Source organism: Alosa alosa, chromosome 10 (assembly GCF_017589495.1).
Source record: "Alosa alosa isolate M-15738 ecotype Scorff River chromosome 10, AALO_Geno_1.1, whole genome shotgun sequence".
Lineage (NCBI taxonomy): Eukaryota > Metazoa > Chordata > Actinopteri > Clupeiformes > Clupeidae > Alosa > Alosa alosa.
Window position 1 is genome coordinate 9,169,251 of NC_063198.1, and position 19,584 is coordinate 9,188,834.

Below are 19,584 nucleotides of genomic sequence, written 5' to 3' on the forward strand. Positions count from 1 at the left end.
GGGGCACAAAGGCCACATGTCAGGGCACCAAGGCCAAAGTTAACTATACAGTAGTAGGCTATAAAAATGATCAAAGTTGTATTTAGCCTATTCACTGCAGTAGACCTGCATCACTGTATGAAACATTACAAAAACATGAAACATGACATATTACATAGAACTGTAAATCATCTGATCATCTATAGATAACATGTATTTTATATTTGGCCTGCTATGAAATCATGTATTGAACAATTTAAATTTAAGCACAGCTCAGCTTTAAGAAACTCAAGTAGCCTAGATGCATGCTTAGCATTTTGTGATCATTAAGGCTACTTTCACAAACTCTTAGTCAGCTGTCCTCTGATTTACCAATATCTAGGCGATATTTGTAACATTTATTTTGTATTTGGCCCGTTATGAAATCATGTGGAACAATTTAAACACATTGTAAAACTTAAAGCCAAAATTTGGAGACATCCATGCATGTCGAAATTTACTGAAAATTCAAAACTGGATTACTCTGGAACGGCTAACTGTACAGGGGACTGCTTTACACCTTTGTGTTCGGTAAGGTCTGCTGTTTATTCTGATATATGGTTTGTCATGTGTTAAAAGACGGGTTTGTGAAGTATTCCACCGAGATGAATGGGTAGGGAGATCATGGACGCAAAACCTTCAGTAGAATGTATGATTAAATTGAATTATATTATTTACTTTTTCGCGAACAGTTCAACACACCAATTATCGGCTAACATAGTTTAAAAGCTGAAAAAGCTCTTTCATGTGATACTTGTGATGTCTGTGTGATGAATAGGCTACTTGGCGAGTAGTTCAACTGAGAAGAATGGGTGAATTTGGACTCACGCACTTTCTTGCACTGTCACTTTCTCCACTGCGTAAAAGACTAAATTAATTTGCGCTGTGAATGTTAAGGCCACAGGCTAAATAAAAATCGCTATTAGTAGGACGCAAAGCAGAATATTGAAAGAAGGGGGCACCAAGGCCACCGTGGCCTGTAAACCTATGATTTTCCAAGGGGCTTCACGGTCAACCCAAGGGGCAACGTAGCCGCCATGAAATTCCTACCCTGCCAGCAACCATATAGAGCCCCTCTCTTAGAACAGAAATGATTTATTTGGGAAGGCCGACCTGTTAATTATGGCTTGAACTTAGAATCTACAGTAGGCCTACAAGCAGTCTGTAAACCAGATTTTTTTAATTGTAGGCCTAGCCTATTCTAATGTAGGCCTATGCTATCTAGTAGCCTGTTTGATCCATTAGATACTTTCACAGGCTGGACTAGTTTTTTCTGAAGTCAGCCTGAATTAAAACACCATGTTGACAGCCTAGGCTACTAACTTTTTTTGATGGCTAATATTCTTTCCAGTGTAGCCTAACTGTCTGAACTAAATTCAGAGCTGAGGGACTTGTGTGCCCCTCCCGCAAAAAAAAAAAAAAAAAAGACCAAGAGCTTTTCTTTGATTCTGACACCACCTGCCGATAGGGCCAGTGTATAGCGGGGGAAGACACTGAACTGGTGCCGTACGTCTAGAAAAGGCGCGCTACACGCGCCCGCTACGATGTCTGAACTCGCCCCGCGCGCAAGACGCGACACATGGAACGCCTCGAGAGCCGAGAGAGAAACAGACCGCCCAGGTATTCCGCGCTCCAAACTCTTCAGAGGGCGTACGTTACAGACAGTCATCAGTGTCGCTGTTCCCATTTGAATTAAAAAGCCGTTTAAACGAAACCTGATCGAGTAGCTGTGGATGAATAAGTGAAAACTTACGACAACTGTGACAGATAAAGCCAGAGTACAGGATGGCTTCAATTGGGGAATTCGACCCTCTTCACTCCACCGTACCAGCAACTAAGATTGAAGTTACTGTCTCTTGCAGGTAAGCTTAACATTCTGTTTTATTAATCATTTAATTAGCCATGCGTAACGTAGAATATTAAAATAGTACAATGACAGGTGCACAGTAGGCTACGGATGTAAAGATTGTTTATCCACGTTCCAGTCAGTGGAGCATTGCCTTATCCCTGGAATGCTGGATATCGTCAGTTTCATATCGATTTGCTCTTGGAAAAATATATCTGTTTTAAGTCTGGATACTGACACACTCCCTTCGCTCTTTGGGAGTGGAAAGTATTTTTGGTGCGCTGTCATCCCTCGCAGTAAATTTGCATGAGGTGTAGGTGTAAAGAAGTGAGAAGGGGCACTTGCAACGGAGCCTGTGGAGTCAACGAGAGCCTCCAGCGCGCCTCACAAACCGCCGTTTCTCTGTTTTGCACTGAGGTGAATAAGCCCTGTATTACATAAATAAAAGTGCGGAGGTCTAGTCATTCACCTGGCAAATCATAAAATATCAGCAGTGCAGAAGTTCTTCTGGAAATTATGCGTTTGTGATTCAGTGCAGTGTATGTATATATATATACTGCATTAAAAATAAAGGATTTGATAACTGTTTTGCAGGTTTTGGGCATTAGGCTAATCAGAAAGGCTGTGTGTTACTGTATGTAATACAATATAATGTATGTTATTTGAAAGAATTGCTGTATGTTACTCATCATGAATAACTCATAACTAATTTATCCCCTCTCACTACATACAGTAGTTGCCATAACCCTGGATCATATAGTTTCTACTTTGATCCAATGTGTGTGGCCTTAGTGATAAGTGATCACTACACAATGAGACTAGGCCTAGGTACTAACATGGGATTGATATCCCAGCCTTCCCTGTCCTTACAATGTGCTTCTTTCGTCTCGTAATGACCAGGACTCGTGCAATGGATCAAAACACCTGGCATTCCGTTGTGTTGCTAGTGTGCCGTGACCCACAACATGCATGGCAGGTCCTCTGAGAGGTCACAGCAAGGGGCATTGACACCCCTGACAGATTGAGGTCAGGCGGATTCTCCCCAGAAACTAACCATGGCAACACAAATTCAGATGTGTGTGTGTAAGAGAATGGGGTTCTCTGTGTGTGTGTGTGTGTGTGTGTGTGTGTGTGAGTGAGTGTGTGTGTCAATCAGTGTGTTGTGGGATTTCGGTCTGTGTGTTGAGAATGTGTTTTTGCACGGAAAACAACCAGTGACAGATTATCCAGCAAACAAAAACAAATAGGCTCTCTGGGCCTCATACCCTCCCTTAAAAAATAGTTCCTGGACAAAAACAAACATTACCAAGGTACAGTATGGCAACAAATGCTGTAGGATATACAATATATATATATATATATATATATATATATATATATATATATATATATATATATATATATAGTTTACTGTAGAATCACATACTAAAATACAAGGTGGAAAATAACTGTTATGTGTTGCATTGTCAAGTTTCTAATTTTAGTAGATTTAGTAGTGTTGGTAGATGCAAGGCCCACCTGGTGCGGAGTGTGAGATGATGCAGGCTTCGTGGCAAGTCACTCTTCATTCCTCTCACTCTGTCTACTTACCAGTCTGACAGTGCTTTTCTGTTCCCTCCAAATTCTTCTCCTCTCTAGCTTCTACTCCATGGTTGGCAGTCAGGATTGTTTTTAGAACATGTTTTGACAGGTAGAAGTACACAAATTCGGTTAAAACCAGTCTCATCGAAATTGAATATTGAGGTCTGGATTTGAATAATCCCATGTTGCAGTGAATGTTTTATTATTGTTCTACCCCAGCACTTTGTCAATCAATTTCCTGTTATTTCATGAACTACTTATTTAATTATAACTAGTAAGATCATTATAAAGTCTGCATTAGGATGTTTCGTAGAATAGAAAGCCTGGAACAAAAAAGTGCAGCAACAGCTTATGGACCTCAGCCACCACAGAACAAACAGAGTTTATAATTGTTGTGTAGGTGCTGTAGTCAAGTTTATTTGTATAACCCATTTCATACACAGAGGTCATTCAACTTGCTTTACATAAACAAAAGAAAACAGTAATAACAAATAAAAGCATAGAAGGGCAATATAGTCAAAGAATAGTTCAAAAGGAGTAGTACCAAGCAAGAAAGAAACACAGAAAGAGCAGGGAGAGGGAGTGAGAAGAAAGATAGAGTATCAAGGGGTGGAGAGGGAGTGAGAAGAAAGATGGAGTATCAAGGGGTGGAGAGGGTGTAGTACCAAGCAAGACTATATCTGTTAGTGTTCTCTCTCTCTCTCTCTCTCTCTCTACTCACTAACAGACACACACAGATAGATACATACATACATACACATACACACACACACACACACACACACACACACACACATACATACATACATACATACATACATACATACATACATACATACTTTATTGTTCCCAAGGGGAAATGCAAGAATTCACACACACTCATGCTCCTGTTTATATACATGGGAAAACACTCCATCAAATCCGTCCAACACATCTCACTTACGAGATCCTTTTGCCGCAGGCTGCCATTGAGACTGGCGGTGAGCAGAAAGAGCGCTGTTCCTCTGGCGTCTCTGCCCGTGCCCAGGCCACGGTGGGGCTTTGCCCAGGAAAAGGCTGTGTCTCTCATACAGCCCCGAGCCATGCCAGGCTGCAGCCAAGCGCACAGAGAGGAGGTGGAATTGTTTACTCACCCCCTTCAGAGGCTCAGGAGAAGCACTTTTTTAGCTCTCTCTATCTTTCTTCTCACTCCCGTTCCCTGCTCTTTCTGTCTTTCTTTCTCATTCTCTCAAGCTTTTACTATTATCAAGACATCACCTTCATCTTTCATTACTTGTGTGTGTGTACGTATGTTTTTGTGTTTATATTTGGTGAGTTGCCTCACTCTTACATAAGACATATGTGTTTTCCTGGTGATTCCCCATGGAGAGAGCAGAGTGTATTCACCAAATGATGACAGTCATAGAGGCTTACGCTATGTTAAATGTGTGCTACAGTATACGTATTAAATACCTGCGCCTCGCGTGTTACCATTATGGATCCTCATCTTAACGGATCTTTCGCATACTACTACTGACAGAGCTGGAGAAGAAAGCAGATTACACACAGGTCTGTGCAGAAAGGCTCCAGTCTCCCTCCAGGAATGGGTTCCCCTCTGGGAGGGGAGGCGGGCTGGGCTGCTGTTTGTTCTGCAGGGGTTCCTCCCTGCACCGTACCTCAGGGCAGCCGCATCACCTCCTTCTCTATCATCTCCCCCCTGGTGCGGCTGTCACTCTAGGCTTTCTGACTTTACCACCACCACCGACACCACCCCCGCTACACACACACACACAACGTGAATGGCATTTAAAATGGTTTCTTTGTCTTTGGCAGTGATTCATGGGATTATGTTTGGATGTGTGAGATCTACTGTACCGCGGACTGGCATATTGGCATATTATCTGGAATAAAATGAAGCTCATACTTAGAATGATGTCCGCATATTGATCCTGAAGTGTGTTGAACAGAGAGTCATCCGATCCACCTGTCTCTGCTATATTAATCATTGTGGTTTGGCAGAATCCACTCTTGATATAACACGATCTGTTTCAGAGTAGAAATTGTGACACACCAGTGTGTGCTCCTGTTTAATCCATACCTTTTTTAAATGGCATTGTTGTCAAACCAGTGTTGCGATTCACCGTCAATTAATCAGTTTGATCAATACATTGATTGTAGCCCAGTGAAAGATCACGACAGGCTCTTCTTTGTCAATGCCTAATTCCTTTGTTTGCCCTCTTTGTGCAGAAATCTACTGGACATGGACACGTTCTCCAAATCAGATCCTGGTAGGTGGCCTTTCAACTAAAATTTGAGATTCTCTCTCTCTCTGTTTCTCTCTCTCTCTATCCCTCTCTCTCATTCTCACTCTTCTCTCTGTCTCTCATTATTCCATTCTCTTCCTAATTCACATTCTGTGTGTCCTCCTGTGCACATCCACACAGCATATAGCTCAAGACAAGGCTGAGGCGCTTATCGCCCCCACACCTCCTCACCTCCTCACTGCCATCTTTGCCCCATCAGTCACAGGTTATCATTGTGGGTGTGCTGAGAGGAGAGGATCCTCATCAGTGAGGGTTGATGTTTTCATCAGCCCCTGCATTTTGATTTGATTGACTGCTTCCCACCCTCCCCCTCCGTCCCCCTCTGTCCCGTTGGAGTGTGTGCGGGGCCTCTGCAGTCGACGTGATGGTGCTGATAAGTGAGGTGCTCTGGCCGAATCAGTTCAGAGCAGCGGGGAAGTCAATACTTGTGCTTGATTGAGGGTGTCTCTCAGTGTCGCTCCGGCTGACATTACGGGTCGTGATTTTAGCTAATGACCTTTAAGAGGAGGAAAGGGTAATGAAGAGGAGGAACTGGAAAATGGGGAGATTTGAATGGCTTGGCAGTGGAGAGAGTGAAGTGCTTGTGACTCTGATTCACTAATGAATGTGTGCGTGTGTGTGCTTGTGCGTGCGTGCGTGTGTGTGTGTGTGTGTGTGTGTGTGTGTGCGTTTTTGGTTGTTATCTGTGTGTTGTTGTGTTGGAAACTGACTGTGTTTGTGACAAAGTCTCACTTTGTTTTTTGTGGTCTGAAAATATGGCACTCTGTGTGGCAGCCTTTCTGTTATATTGCAATCTAGACGTGTGATGAAACTTTTATCAGATACCTTTTTGAAGTCCTCTTGTCAATGTGTGTGTGTGAATAGTGGCTTTGTCAGAAGTTTGTTTTGTGCATGGATGCTGCATTCAAATGTGTGTGTGTGTGTGTGAAATTTTCATGGCTGTCGAGTGTCGACTGATGTCGCACTGTGTTAAATTGCATTTGCTTTGTCAGTTGTCTAATGTTTGTATCTCTCTCTCTCTCTCTCTCTCTCTCTCTCTCTCTCTCTCTCTCTCTCTCTCTCTCTCTCTCTCTCTCTCTCTCTCTCTCTGTGTGTGTGTGTGTGTGTGTGTGTGCGATGATCCAAGTCTGTATTGGCATCCAAAACCGTCTGTGCTGTCTGAGTTTATTTGTTAGGCATTGTTTTTCAAAGGATGAAGTGTTTCTGTTTTCTTCTGGCAGATGTTGGTGCTTTAGATCTGAGCTGTAACACATGTGACCTTTGCTGTTGTATGAGCGAGAGAGAGATGCTGAGGGCTGGGGGAGTGAAAAAGGCTGGCTTCCCTTGAAGTGTTACAGATCACTGTAGTACAGTATAGCACCATTCTGGTATGTTATTACTGAACCATCCCTTGGGTATTTTACAATTGGCTTGTGAGTGCTACAGAACATGCAAGGATACCTATCCACAATAAAATATCAAAGTGGTCACATTCACAAACCATTTTTTGCAGTTCAATTCATCTTTGAAAGAAGATTATATAAGCATTGATACCTTAGCAGGAGAAGAATTCAGAGGACATGACACAGTTGGGGACTAGAGATCATCAGAATCTTAAGTGGATTTTAGTGTGATACAACAGAACTGTTGAGTTTTTTTATCCAGCGCAAAAACAGCTTTCCCAAGCACCCAGGTGATAAGTCCTGGAAGGTCACCTTTTTGATCAGGAGATCTCGAGCATGCTAAGAAGGGACTACTAGTTTCATACTCATTAAGACACACTGTGGCCAATTCAGAAGTACAGTAATGACATGAACATTTATTTTTTTGTAGGAAAAAAAACAATCTGTGCAAAAGAACACTTGCTTTGGAATAGCTGTGTATTTCATAGCTGATTCTTGACACTGCTGTCATGTGCATCTAAACATATGCCCACGTGTGTGTGCGTGTGTGCATGCGTGCTTGCGTGAGTGTGCTTTTTTTAGCGTGTGTGCTTTTTTTGAGTGTGTGTGTGTGTGTGTGTGCGCGCGCTTTTGTGTGTGTGTGTGTTTGTTGTGCTGCCTCCCTCCCGATGTCATTTTACACAAAAGTAATTAATGTACTCCCCAGCCTGCATATCTGATGGAGCCCAATTAAGCAGCCTCTCATTACTGTATCTGCATGGCCAGCTTCTTTCCCTCACTTTAAAAAAACTCACTCCAGTTTTAATCACAAGTGTTTATTAATGCTAATCAAGCACCATATATTATTCCTTTAATATCACCAAAGTCAAATTTCTATTGTCTTTGCAAATCATGCAACATTTTAGGGAACAATTTTTTGAAGGGAAGTGTGATTAACTTTTTAATCTCAGGTGATAAATGACCACACTTAGGATGGCATATCATTATGGATGATGTGAAAGACGAATACTATGGCATTTATGAGCATGAATCATGTGACCATACATCTTTTCATCCACATCAGTTTCAGGAAACCACTGACATGAAATGTGAGATATCTCGCATGACATTCTGCACATAAACACACCTGGATGATCGGCTTTGTTCAGTTTATGTTGCTGTTTTCTTGCATCACACTTTTGAAAGATAGTTTAGGGTTTTATTCAAAATCCTGTTTTTTTTGTAGACGCCCATAAGCAGTTTAAATTGGGTTAAATCAGTGAGGGATACTTCCCCAAGAGAAACATTGAGACATACATTTTATTGTAAAGATCTTCCATAATTGATAAGAAATGTCCTAGCTCTCTCCACAAAATGTGCTTTATTGTGGAGATGTGTGGCCTGCCGACGCCCAATCTCAAACACTAAAGTTGTCTGGAGGAGTAGAGGCAGAGGAGCTAATATTGATGTCTCAACATTATGTTAAAACTGAGCTTGATTTATGATCTTTTTGAGATCTTTTTCTTTATCTCCACAGGAAAAATCTGCCCCATATAAATCTGTGAAGCAGGAGATCATGATTTTAATTCCTTTTTATCTCATTGTTATGTATGAGAAGCTAAGGAGATAATAATACTCATTTTAGGTTTTACGCCTCCAGTGTGTACAGTTTTATGAATATTATGCATATCTGTGTTTGGATTGGACTGGATAGTCTCTAATGTCCCCTACACTGTAAAAAGTTTAACGTAAAATTTACAGCAACTTGCTGGCAGCAAATAACCAGCAAGTTGCTGTATTTCACTCTACAGTACACCTACTGTATATGAAATCACAGTACCTATGCCTGATACTGTAAATGCAAACTACAGTAGTACTACCAGTGCTGTAATGTATACAGTATTGAATTGTCTACCGTATTTTTAATCACAGTACTTATGGATCATACTGTAACTTAGTACAGTAGTAATACCAGTGCTGTAATATTATATACAGTAATTTTGGGAAATTCATATCCTGCTTTATCTACAGCCAGGATAAATTTCACTAGGCCTAGGTATGGTTTAGGCTACACAAACTTGCATAAATAACCATTGACAACTTGTTATCAGTTTGAAAAACAAGTACATTTATTCACTTTTTTTCCGCTTAGAAATTCTCGTGTGCTGCATCCTAACGTTAGACCAACGGTTGCAGTCAGCCTGATCCACCACCAGTAGCAGAGTGAAGCAGCACCTAGCAGAAATAGAAAAAAAAGATAAACAGTGTTAGATAACAATTTTCAACTGAAACTGAAGGCTACTTACAAGTGAAACTTTAGAATAATCATTTATATATATACTGTATGTTTTTGAGTTTACTGTCAAAATGCCAGGCTGAAGATGGTGTTAGCATAACTCAGTTTCAAGAAGGTATATTTAGCTGCTAACGTTAGCCAGCTGGGTGAGCTCATTGATGATGTTTGCTTGCAGCAACACATAGATATATGTACTGATTACGCATGAGTTAACGTTACATAAGTTAGCTGGTAGCAGCTAAACCTCCACGTTAACGCTAACCAGCAGCACATCATCTTCAGCCTAACATTGTGACAGTAACATACTAGGCCTAGCACTACTAGCGAATGTTTTATATAAATTATATGAATATAGTAAACTGTAACTTACTGAGAACTAAGGTAGGCCTAATATAAACGAGACTGCCAAAACGTTAACGTAACATAAAACTTAATGCCACCTTCACAGCAACAGCAACTATGATAGCTAGCCTAACGTTACTTACTTAGTTGATCCAACAAGCATGGATGAGTTTGTAAGTTAGACAGTACAACGCGATATAGACTGTACACATGCCCGAATTTAATGTAGTACAATTTCACAATGAAACATTAACGTTACATAAATAAATGCTTGCTTACCATTAAGGTGGAGCTGCTTAACTTGACAGTGCTGAACACCGTTGGTCTGACTGACTGAACTGTAGCTCAAAAATGATCTCCCGCCGCCGGACAGTTCAAACGTCGTCGCGCGGTGCACGTTTCAATCACCACGTCAAAATTTCCCAGTAAACCATAAATCCATGACTTTTCAATATCTTGATGGAAAATCAACATAATATCAATGTCACCTTGCTATCTGGGAGCTTAACTTTGTATTTATGCAAAAAAAGAAAACAGAAAACCCCAACTGATTTTCCGCCATGTTTTTCAAAATTTTCAAAAAGCTGACAAGTGAGGGAGGAGTCAGATTTATTACTGTGTTATTCGCAGCAAATTTTTATTACTGTAGTTTGACCATTTTTGACCATAATTCATAGCGAAACTACAGCAACATACTGTATTCACAAATACAGTACACATTTTTCTCAAAAACAGCAGTGAAGGGGCAATTTGGTTCACAACAAGTAGCCAGCACTATACAGTCAATCAACATAAAACATGAGATAATAAATAAGGACATAATACACATATTTAAAATGTAACATCACATACACTTGTGGACGATTGTGATATGTTTCAGTCTAAATGTAAACATAAGCAGTGGTAAACAAATGCAAGTGATGTCACATGGCCAAAGCGGTTCCTGTTAAATCTGATGCACCCGTACATATTTATCCTCACTATCAGGCGGACTTGCACAACAGGAGAGCTGTGACCGTTTCAAGTGGCATATCAGTACAAGTCTCCTGAACAGCAATGTAGAAGAAGGAAAATAACTTTATGGCAGAATGCACTAATTGGAAGCTGTACCTGGGCCATCTTGATGCTGAGTGGGTTTTGTATTGACATCTTAGCTGGCACATGCCTCATAAATAGGTTGGAGTCTCTCACCACATGAGGCCCAGATCAGTACTGTGGCCTATTGGACTGTCCGCCCCCCCTCCAAATCAGAGAGATTAGCTCTTACCTCCACAGAGTGCTGGGGGTGTTGGTGGAGGTTGGGGGTGGGTGGGGGACACAGGTCCAGAGAGTAGGCGAGGGGCAAGAGAGGGGGAGGGGGCAAAATAATGATCGTAGATGTAGGGTGAGTTCCTGACATCAAAACCAGACCTGGGGGCTGGAGAGAGGCTCCCTGCACATGTCCTTTAATGTCCATCCTGCCCCCTGCCCTCCTCCCCACCCATCTCCTCTCCATCCTCTACGCCCTGTGTGGGCATCAGGCTGCAGATAAAGAGGAGATTTGAATCTCACTCTCTGTGTGTGTGTGTGTGTGTGTGTGTGTGCGTTAGAGATGCGCGGATGGGCTATTATTTCAACCGTAACCGCATAGCAAAACCGCACCAATGTTTTTTGACCAATTTTCAAAACCGCACCCGCCCGCCATCCGCTGGTTGTTTTAATGTATATGGGTAATGCTTTTGATTGGTTCAACCGCCACCCGCCCGAATTGAATTAAAATATTATATTTCTTCACGTCATCCGCCCGATCCGCGGAGTCCGTGGCTGTAACCGCAAACCGCGCATCTCTAGTGTGCGTGCGTGTGTGCGTGTGCATCACGCCCCCATCAGCCTCGACTTGCGTGCAGAATGGAGCGCACCGGAGGGAGGCCGACTACCTCAGACGTACAGATCATTACAAATCATGGCGTCTGCATGCAGGAGAGTTCCAGAGAGTGGTGATTTCTCCTTGGCCCGCTGCCTGTGGGCTACCTGGGGTCTGCCTTGTGGGGCTCTGACTGGATCCGGTGTACAGATGATGAAATCCCTGATCAAGACTTTGTACTTTAATTGTCTTCCTCTTCGTTTCTTATTAATCTGTTTTTCCTGACCCACTCTAAACAAGGAGTGGCAAGGCCCTTTGATAGTGTAATTTGTAAGTGTAAGACTTGGGGTGTAAAAAAAGAGGCAAGTAGCAAACAAGCTCATTGGACAGGCTGGTTCACCTAAGCACAGCCATTGGCTGTCACGCTAAAAGTCCCCTCACAACCAGTCCCTCCCCATAAAGGATGCAATCTCTCCCTGCGACTTAAGAATCACTTAGTCGCCTTGACCCAAACCTCAGTGGAAAGCTCTCCCCTCCTCTTCCTCCCCTTCTCTTCATCCCACTTCACCTTTCATCCATTTTTGCTGTTATTAATTTAGCTCAGCCCTGTTTTCTATTTCCTTTGGAGAGAGAGAGAGAGAGAGAGAGAGAGCCAGTCTTAGTTTTCATGCTCTGTTGCCTCTGTCCCCTCTGGTGCTGCTGGCATTATGATGATTGGTTTCTCTACAGCCTCGCCTCTGGCTTTGAGGTAGGAGAAAAGAGGAGAGGAGAGAAAAAGAAAGGGTGGGGGGTGAAGATGGATCCATAAGTAGGTGACCGGTAAGCAAGGTAAACGGCTACAGCATAAACAGACAGGCAGGGAGTGGAGAGGAACGCTAGGAAGTGGAGGCCTGGAGTGAACATGCTGATAACAGATGGAGAGATGGTGACACGGTGTGTCTTACGTCTTGGGGCATGCACAGTTCATAGCATCATCCTTTAAAACTGCAGTAGTATGGAGTTTTAGTCTGAAAGTAGCAAGCTACCCACCTATCTGCCTTTAAAAGCATGCAGCATCCTTGCAAACACCATCAGCTGCATTGATAAAAGCTTGCCAGCATGCTACCAGGCGTCTTTTGGAGATAATATTGTCATGCTGTGAAGGCTTTTCCTACATTTCACAGAATGTTCTGAATCTAACCTGAACCTCAAATTTACATAGTGCTCGACGGCTAGTGGGAACTACAGGTTTTTCTCTGTCTCAGATGACCATATACCATCACAATTCATTTGATGATAAGATGATACCACAAGTATCATGTGGTATCATCTTATAATATCAGATGCTTGTGCATTGCATCATCAAGTGAAATAGCTTCTAAAAAATACTTGGCTCAGGAAAATTATACAAGAACATGCAGCGGTATATACTGACATTGTGTTATATCATGGTATGAAAATTAGTTTTCATGCCTTGTACATTTGTCGTGTACATTACAAGTATCGAAACAAATTGTGTGGGTTGCATAGGAGAAAACACATCAATCATCTTCATGGCTTGCATAGGAGGAAACGCATCAATCATGTTCTATCTTCAAAAAATCATTTTCATTCTTAATATGGAAGAGCCTTCCTCACCATGTGTTTTCACTTCTCTCTGTCCTCTCTCTTTAGTGGTGGTGCTCTACGTCCAGGGCATCGGGACCAAGGAGTGGAGAGAGGTAAGTGATGCTTGCGATGCTGACACCTCGGTGAGACCAGTTTATTGGAGAGCTTCTCAGTGCCATCTGAATGAACCAACACGTCCAGACCTGATGAGATTGGATTAATGTATCCAATTAGGAGATGAAGCTCAATCAGACGCGCAGGTTCCTTTCCATCCCCCCTCTCCCTCCTCTTCTAGCTCCTGCTCCTGCTAATCACGATCTTCTGTCTTCTCTCCATCTTTTCTCTCGTTTATTGAGCGCATTGTGTTCATTTGTGCTTTGCAGAACTATCAAAGAGTCCTGGTGGTTAGCAAGTAGGGGGTCAAACATAAACAGCCAGCGCGCAGCAAGTGTCAGTCAACACTTCAGACAAAACACAAATCTCACATTGTCAGCAATCAATTCATTGATGGACCCATTTAACACTAAACAGTCAATTCAACCCCAGGTAGTGTGAAATCCTACATATTTTCCTTCATTTTTCTCCTTCATTTACATATTATTTAGTAGAGCCATGATGATACGCATGTATCATATGTTATCATATGTTGTGATATGCATCAGAACATAACTTGCATAATAGGGCATAACAGGATTCATTGATTTTGAAATGCAAATATACCTTAAAGGATATAAATGTTATTAAATGAAATAGAAAGGAAATACAATTTCATAAATTCTCCCTTCTTTCATGTCTTTTTAGTTTCAAATGCATGCACAAGTAGTTTATGTCTACAAGGTAGACAATCAATAATATAGCTGTGGTAGGTATCAGGCTGCTTAGCAACAAGTAGTAATCTCACCCAATAAATAGGCTTACAGTGTGTTCCCTCAAAAGGTGTGTCTTAGTCTGCATTGTATCATTCTCTTATGCATTATGAAATAAGTATTCAAAAGCACAAAGTATTCCTTTTTTCATATTGTCATATTACAGTTTGGAGCAAAACTGAAATTATTCATCAGGCCATCCTTAAAAATATTTTTGTTTGCAGTAACAGCCAAAAAAAAATTAAAAATGGGTCGGTAGGTAGGTCAATATTTTTTTTTTTCAAGATTCAAAGTATAAAAAAAAGTACAATTTTGGTCATGGTGATTACGTAGGAATGAATTTACACAAATGTGCATATCGTGACGTAACTGACTGGGTCTTCAACCCGTGCCTTCAGGCGCACCATTGCAAACCTCATTCTGATGCAGGTTATATAGACCAGCCTTTCTCAAACTTCTTTGACCTGAGGCCCGGTCATGGCAGACTTTTGGGTCATAAGGCTCATCTACATGTACCCAGAAAGAAGGCTACAATAGCTCTTGGCCACGTTATATTGAAATTTGACTATACAATACTCAATGCTATACAGTGTATTATACAGTCTCTGCTCTGTTTCTAAGGACGTTCCAAAAAAACAACGTCGTTCTATTAAGTTTCGTTAAATAAATAAATAGCCTTCCAACAGGTTGAAGCGGAGCTTTGATACCAACGTTATCGATTAGTTTCAGTTTCTCTCGCGCAGACGCGCATTGAATGAATGCTCATACCACCACTTAATTGTAGGGCTCCATGTTTAATGACATCGATAGCAGAAACATTTGTTTTCTTTTTTCGTCGATCCGCGGTTTCTTGATCAACTGCGCAGCAAATTATCAGATGAAGCACCGGGCCTAATTTCACTCCACGACTCCGCGGACCAGCAGTCTCCATGTTGCGGACCCATATTTTGAGAAATGCTGAATAGACCACAACCAATTTCAATACTCCGACACGGTCACCGTTAGACTAGGGGGAGAAGGAATGAGAAAAGATCTGGCCACAGTTCTTCCAGAACTTCGTGCCAAGTAAAAGCGTTATCAGTTTGTGTTGATGAAACGAAGCGTAGGCCATAGTGTGACATGCGTAAAACCAATGGTGTAGAGATGACGCCACAGGTTTTTTTTTAAGTGAGCCACGTTTGCATGTAGGCAATTTATATTCACAATACTTGGGCCTACTAAAAGAAATATTATTTTATTGCATTTGTATTGGTTGTTTAGAGTAAAAAAAAAAAAACAATTGGTCGGTATTAACGCAAGTTTACAACCGGCAAGTCGGTCGGACTAAAAGGGGAAAAAAATAAATATTTGGGTCGGTTCTAAATTGACAGGGTCGGTCGGGTTACGGCAAACGAAAATATTTTTAAGGATGGCCTCAGTTATGAATTACGAGAAGCAATTTATTTTTTATGTAAGTGACAATATTGGTCGCTAGTAACAAAAACTTAACCAATTAGCAAAACAAGGAAACTTCTGACATCTGCCACTTGAGCTAAATATAAATTTTCACACCTCATTAGACTATGAGAAAAGTGATCTGGGTCAAATTGCAGCCAGTGTAGCCTGAACTCTCCCACAAGACATGGTTGCCAGATTGGAGAGCATCCTGCCCTCCCCCACAAGACATGGTTGCCAGATTGGACCACAGCCTGGACTTGCTCATATGTTTCCTCTCCCCACACACCTTCAGTCTGTTTTCTCAGAGGACATGTTGTTGTCAATGTTGTTGTTGTTGCTGTTTCATTGTGTGTGTGTGTGTGTGTGTGTGTGTGTGTGTGTGTGTGTGTGTGTATGTGTGTATGTATCTGCACTATGTTATTACATTTAGATACATATATCCATAGCGTTCATCTTTAACCAAGTAATAATATCAGTAATGTGACAGTCACTTAAACAAGTCAGCATTTCATACAAAAAGCTGCCTGAACACCGGACAAAAGCAGAAAGAATTTCTGAAAGCTAATTGTTGCCTGAAGTGTCTTGCAGAAGCACTCAGAAACTCCTATATAAAACTCTGATTGTCTCTCAACACTGGCCAGAGAGGACCCATTAGCCAAGCTCTGCAAAACTCCAAATTCACCTGACGCATGATTAGAACAGCACTGAGGGTAACCGCAGCAACGGTAACCTGATTCTAGAACATTGTTGAATAATGATGCTTCTCACCCCCCAAGATCTGTTTTTTTGAGTCTTTTGAAATGCCTCTCTTTGGCTTTTAATGTGCTTGGATAAGCCAAATTCTCTTTCTCCATTTGTTACACTTATGACACAGGGAAGTGTGCTCTAGAATCTTTGAGAGCTGAAACACTATCATGCCATCATGTTTCATGAAATGGTTGTATTGCTTGAATGTTGTTGGGGTAAAGGGTATTATATGAAACATATGGCATGTTATGCTGCACATGCACCCAACATCCTGTGTTATTTTTACTGTATGTTTAAAATAGAAATACATGGAAAGCGGGCTACACATGATAAACACTGACTCACAGGGATGTACCCAGGCTTATTTCTGCTCTCGAGGCGAGCTGATCAATTCACCATCACGTTTTATTTTCATTCACATCCTCTCGGTTGGGAGTGTGCTTTATAGCAGTCATTTCCCACATTTTCATCAGATCCTCTGCCTATTACAGTGCTTTGACTACTGCACCCATTTATTACAGGGTTGCTAGTGGTCCATATCTGTCATGTCTTGTATGGCCTCATAAATCTGCCCTATATACTGTGCACACCAGCCACATACACACACACACACATGCGCTCGCATGCATGCACACACACACACACACACACACACACATGCATGCACGCACACACACAGTTGTTTCTGATGTATTCACTGGCAGCATCTCCTATCTTTGTTTTGCTTATGATCCATCAAAAAGGGTGATGCAACTGTAAGTCATGCGTCTCATATTTGCAATCTGTCCTATTACAGGTTACCTTACACACACACACACGCACACGCACACGCACACGCACACACACACACACCAGCACCCCCACTCCAGCACTCCAGCAGCACCCATCCCTCCCATCTCCTATCATCTCCTCTCCGTTAATAATGAGCCCTTCCAGTTTGACCAAGGAATGCTCTTCCCAAGTAAAGGCAGCCCAGAAGAGAAGAGTGGATTATGATGGAGAGAGGCCTCATCTTTCCTTATTGAAGTTTCTCTATCTTTGAGTTAGACGAGGCGATGCAGGCAGCAGGTGACCTGGTAGCTATGCATCCAGCTGAGACTGCCTCCCCTCACTCTGTAGGGGGTTGAGTGTGTGTGTGTGTGTGTGTGTGGGGGGGGGTGTTATGTTTGTGAGTGTGTGCATGCTGGTATGTATTTCTATAACATACAAAGAACATAGGAGGCAAGTCTCAGAAGATGTTGAGGGAGACAAACGTGCAGTCCTTTTAGAGCTATTTCAGAGCTTAGGGTTTTTTTTGCTACAGGAAATAATGCAGGTAGTTCAGTTTAAATGAGCAAACATATCACTCCTTCCAGTTAGGTTTTCTAATAAAGCCACTTGTGCATTATATCTACTTTGAATTTAAGGAAAACATAGTTTGCAGGTGCTGCTGATGCTTTGCTGGTGCCTGTGAATTTTATGAAATTATGAAATAATATAAATATATACAAAACTTTGAGTCTAAACATACACAAGCCTTTCATATCCAACTTTTAAAGCCTTTTTTAATGAAATAATGTATTGTTTTTAATCAAAATTGCAACATTTTGATGGGGGACATGTTTTGTCCCTTATCTCAAGGATCAGTGAATTATTAGTGTTCATTTGTCGTTTGTCGACAAAGCTACCTGGCATTATAATGTGAGTTCTATAAAGTAGCATACAAGCTGTCTATTGCACCCAGGCAGTAAACTTGGCAAACATTGCCCATTTCCCCCCAGTTTTCAGATTATATCTGATGGTTATTTCTTTCCTTGTAGCCTACCCATTATTTTGTCAGGATTTTCAAGAATCATTATTGACCTTTCATCAATCCAGTTGCAATGGATGAACTGTGATGAACTGCCCTACTTGTGATTGTTTAGAGATTTTAAAGGTTTTATAACAATGCTACAACTTCTTTGGCTATTCTACAATCTATTCACCTTTTCAGCACCAGTAGGCTACTTTCTGTGCAGCCGCACACACACACACACACACACACACACACACACACACACACACACAGGCATGCCAAACAAGCATACACAAAAGTTTCAAGAGTGGGGGATGGAGTAAAAGATGGAGACAAATTGATTAGTGTGATTTATTTTCGCGGAAAGGATGTACAGGACTGAGCGGTGGTCATATTTTGTACCGCTATGCGGTATATCTAGTTTTTAAAATGATTCTATTTATTCCTGCCCCAAAGTCCAGTTGAATGGAAGACAGGAGATGGAGTGAACTAAATGGATATAACTCTAGAGATATATGATGATGGAACTTGGTGCTTCAGTGCATCTGTAAGCTCTATACAAAAGTATACAATGCATTTCAGAAGAGGTTGTGGGGGGTGTTCAAGGCAGCTCAGGTATAGAAACAGCCTGTGGATCAATAGCTCATCACTTCTGGTTCTCAGCATGATACCACTGAATGAGAGTTTGGAGAGAGTTTTAAGGTTGCTATAGTTATGGAATGACGGAGGAAAGAAATTAAATTCCATATCCTCGTGCCAAGCTGCATCACAGCCTGTGAGTTCTGAGGGCCCTCTTTACCATAGACTGTATTATATAGACTGTATATATTATACACAGTCTATGCTCTTTACCAACAGAAAAAACAAAAAAACAAAGCCATTACTGATATGTGGTTGAGGATGAAGAAACAAACCTTTTGTAGAAGGTTTATAGAGTGCATTTTATCTTTGGTTCAGGATTTGTTTGTGATAATTTCCTGAAGATTTAATCATATTTCATACAGTGCATAACTAGAGGCTACACAAAAGTCTAAAGAATGGATCTAATCTTCCTCAATTACTGTGGGATAAATGGCAGATTCTGATCCAAAACTTGAGCAAACAGCATTCTCATGGTCATTTTCCTATTTTGGATGGTAATGTTTTTCTTCTATATTTTCCCCTCTGTCTTCCTCTAGTTTGGCAGAACGGAGGTGATTGATAACACCTTGAACCCAGACTTTGTCCGAAAGTTTGTTCTTGACTTCTTCTTTGAAGAGAAACAGAATCTTCGCTTCGATGTGTGAGTACATTTTGCCTCAACAACATGCTTCCCAAAACAAGATAGCAGTGAGGTTTTGATATATTTTATATCAAACTCAGACTCTACATAGAGTCATTACTGATGTGTGAACATTCATTACTTTGTTTTTTCACATTTGTGATGTGATGCTTCTATTTATGAACATACAATGGGCCCTAATTGAAATGATGGGCAAAGAGAAAAGTCAAGCAAATTGCATATTGTGTGGCATTTGGGAACATGGAATTGAGCTGAGGTCTCGGTGTTGTATACTGTATAGCACATTGATTTTGCGTTCGTG

The 19,584-nt window shown here is 41.4% G+C and overlaps 1 protein-coding gene across 1 annotated transcript in view; it reads left to right on the forward strand.

Annotated features, from left to right (window-relative positions):
* Window positions 1-1,516: 1,516 nt before the first annotated feature.
* Window positions 1,517-19,584, forward strand: part of LOC125301638 (copine-9-like) — a 104,101-nt gene continuing 86,033 nt past the window's right edge. The window contains 4 exon segments of the mRNA XM_048254279.1: window positions 1,517-1,880; window positions 5,672-5,712; window positions 13,244-13,290; window positions 19,180-19,283. Of these exon segments, the coding sequence (XP_048110236.1) occupies window positions 1,804-1,880; window positions 5,672-5,712; window positions 13,244-13,290; window positions 19,180-19,283 (269 nt within the window). The 5' untranslated portion in view covers window positions 1,517-1,803.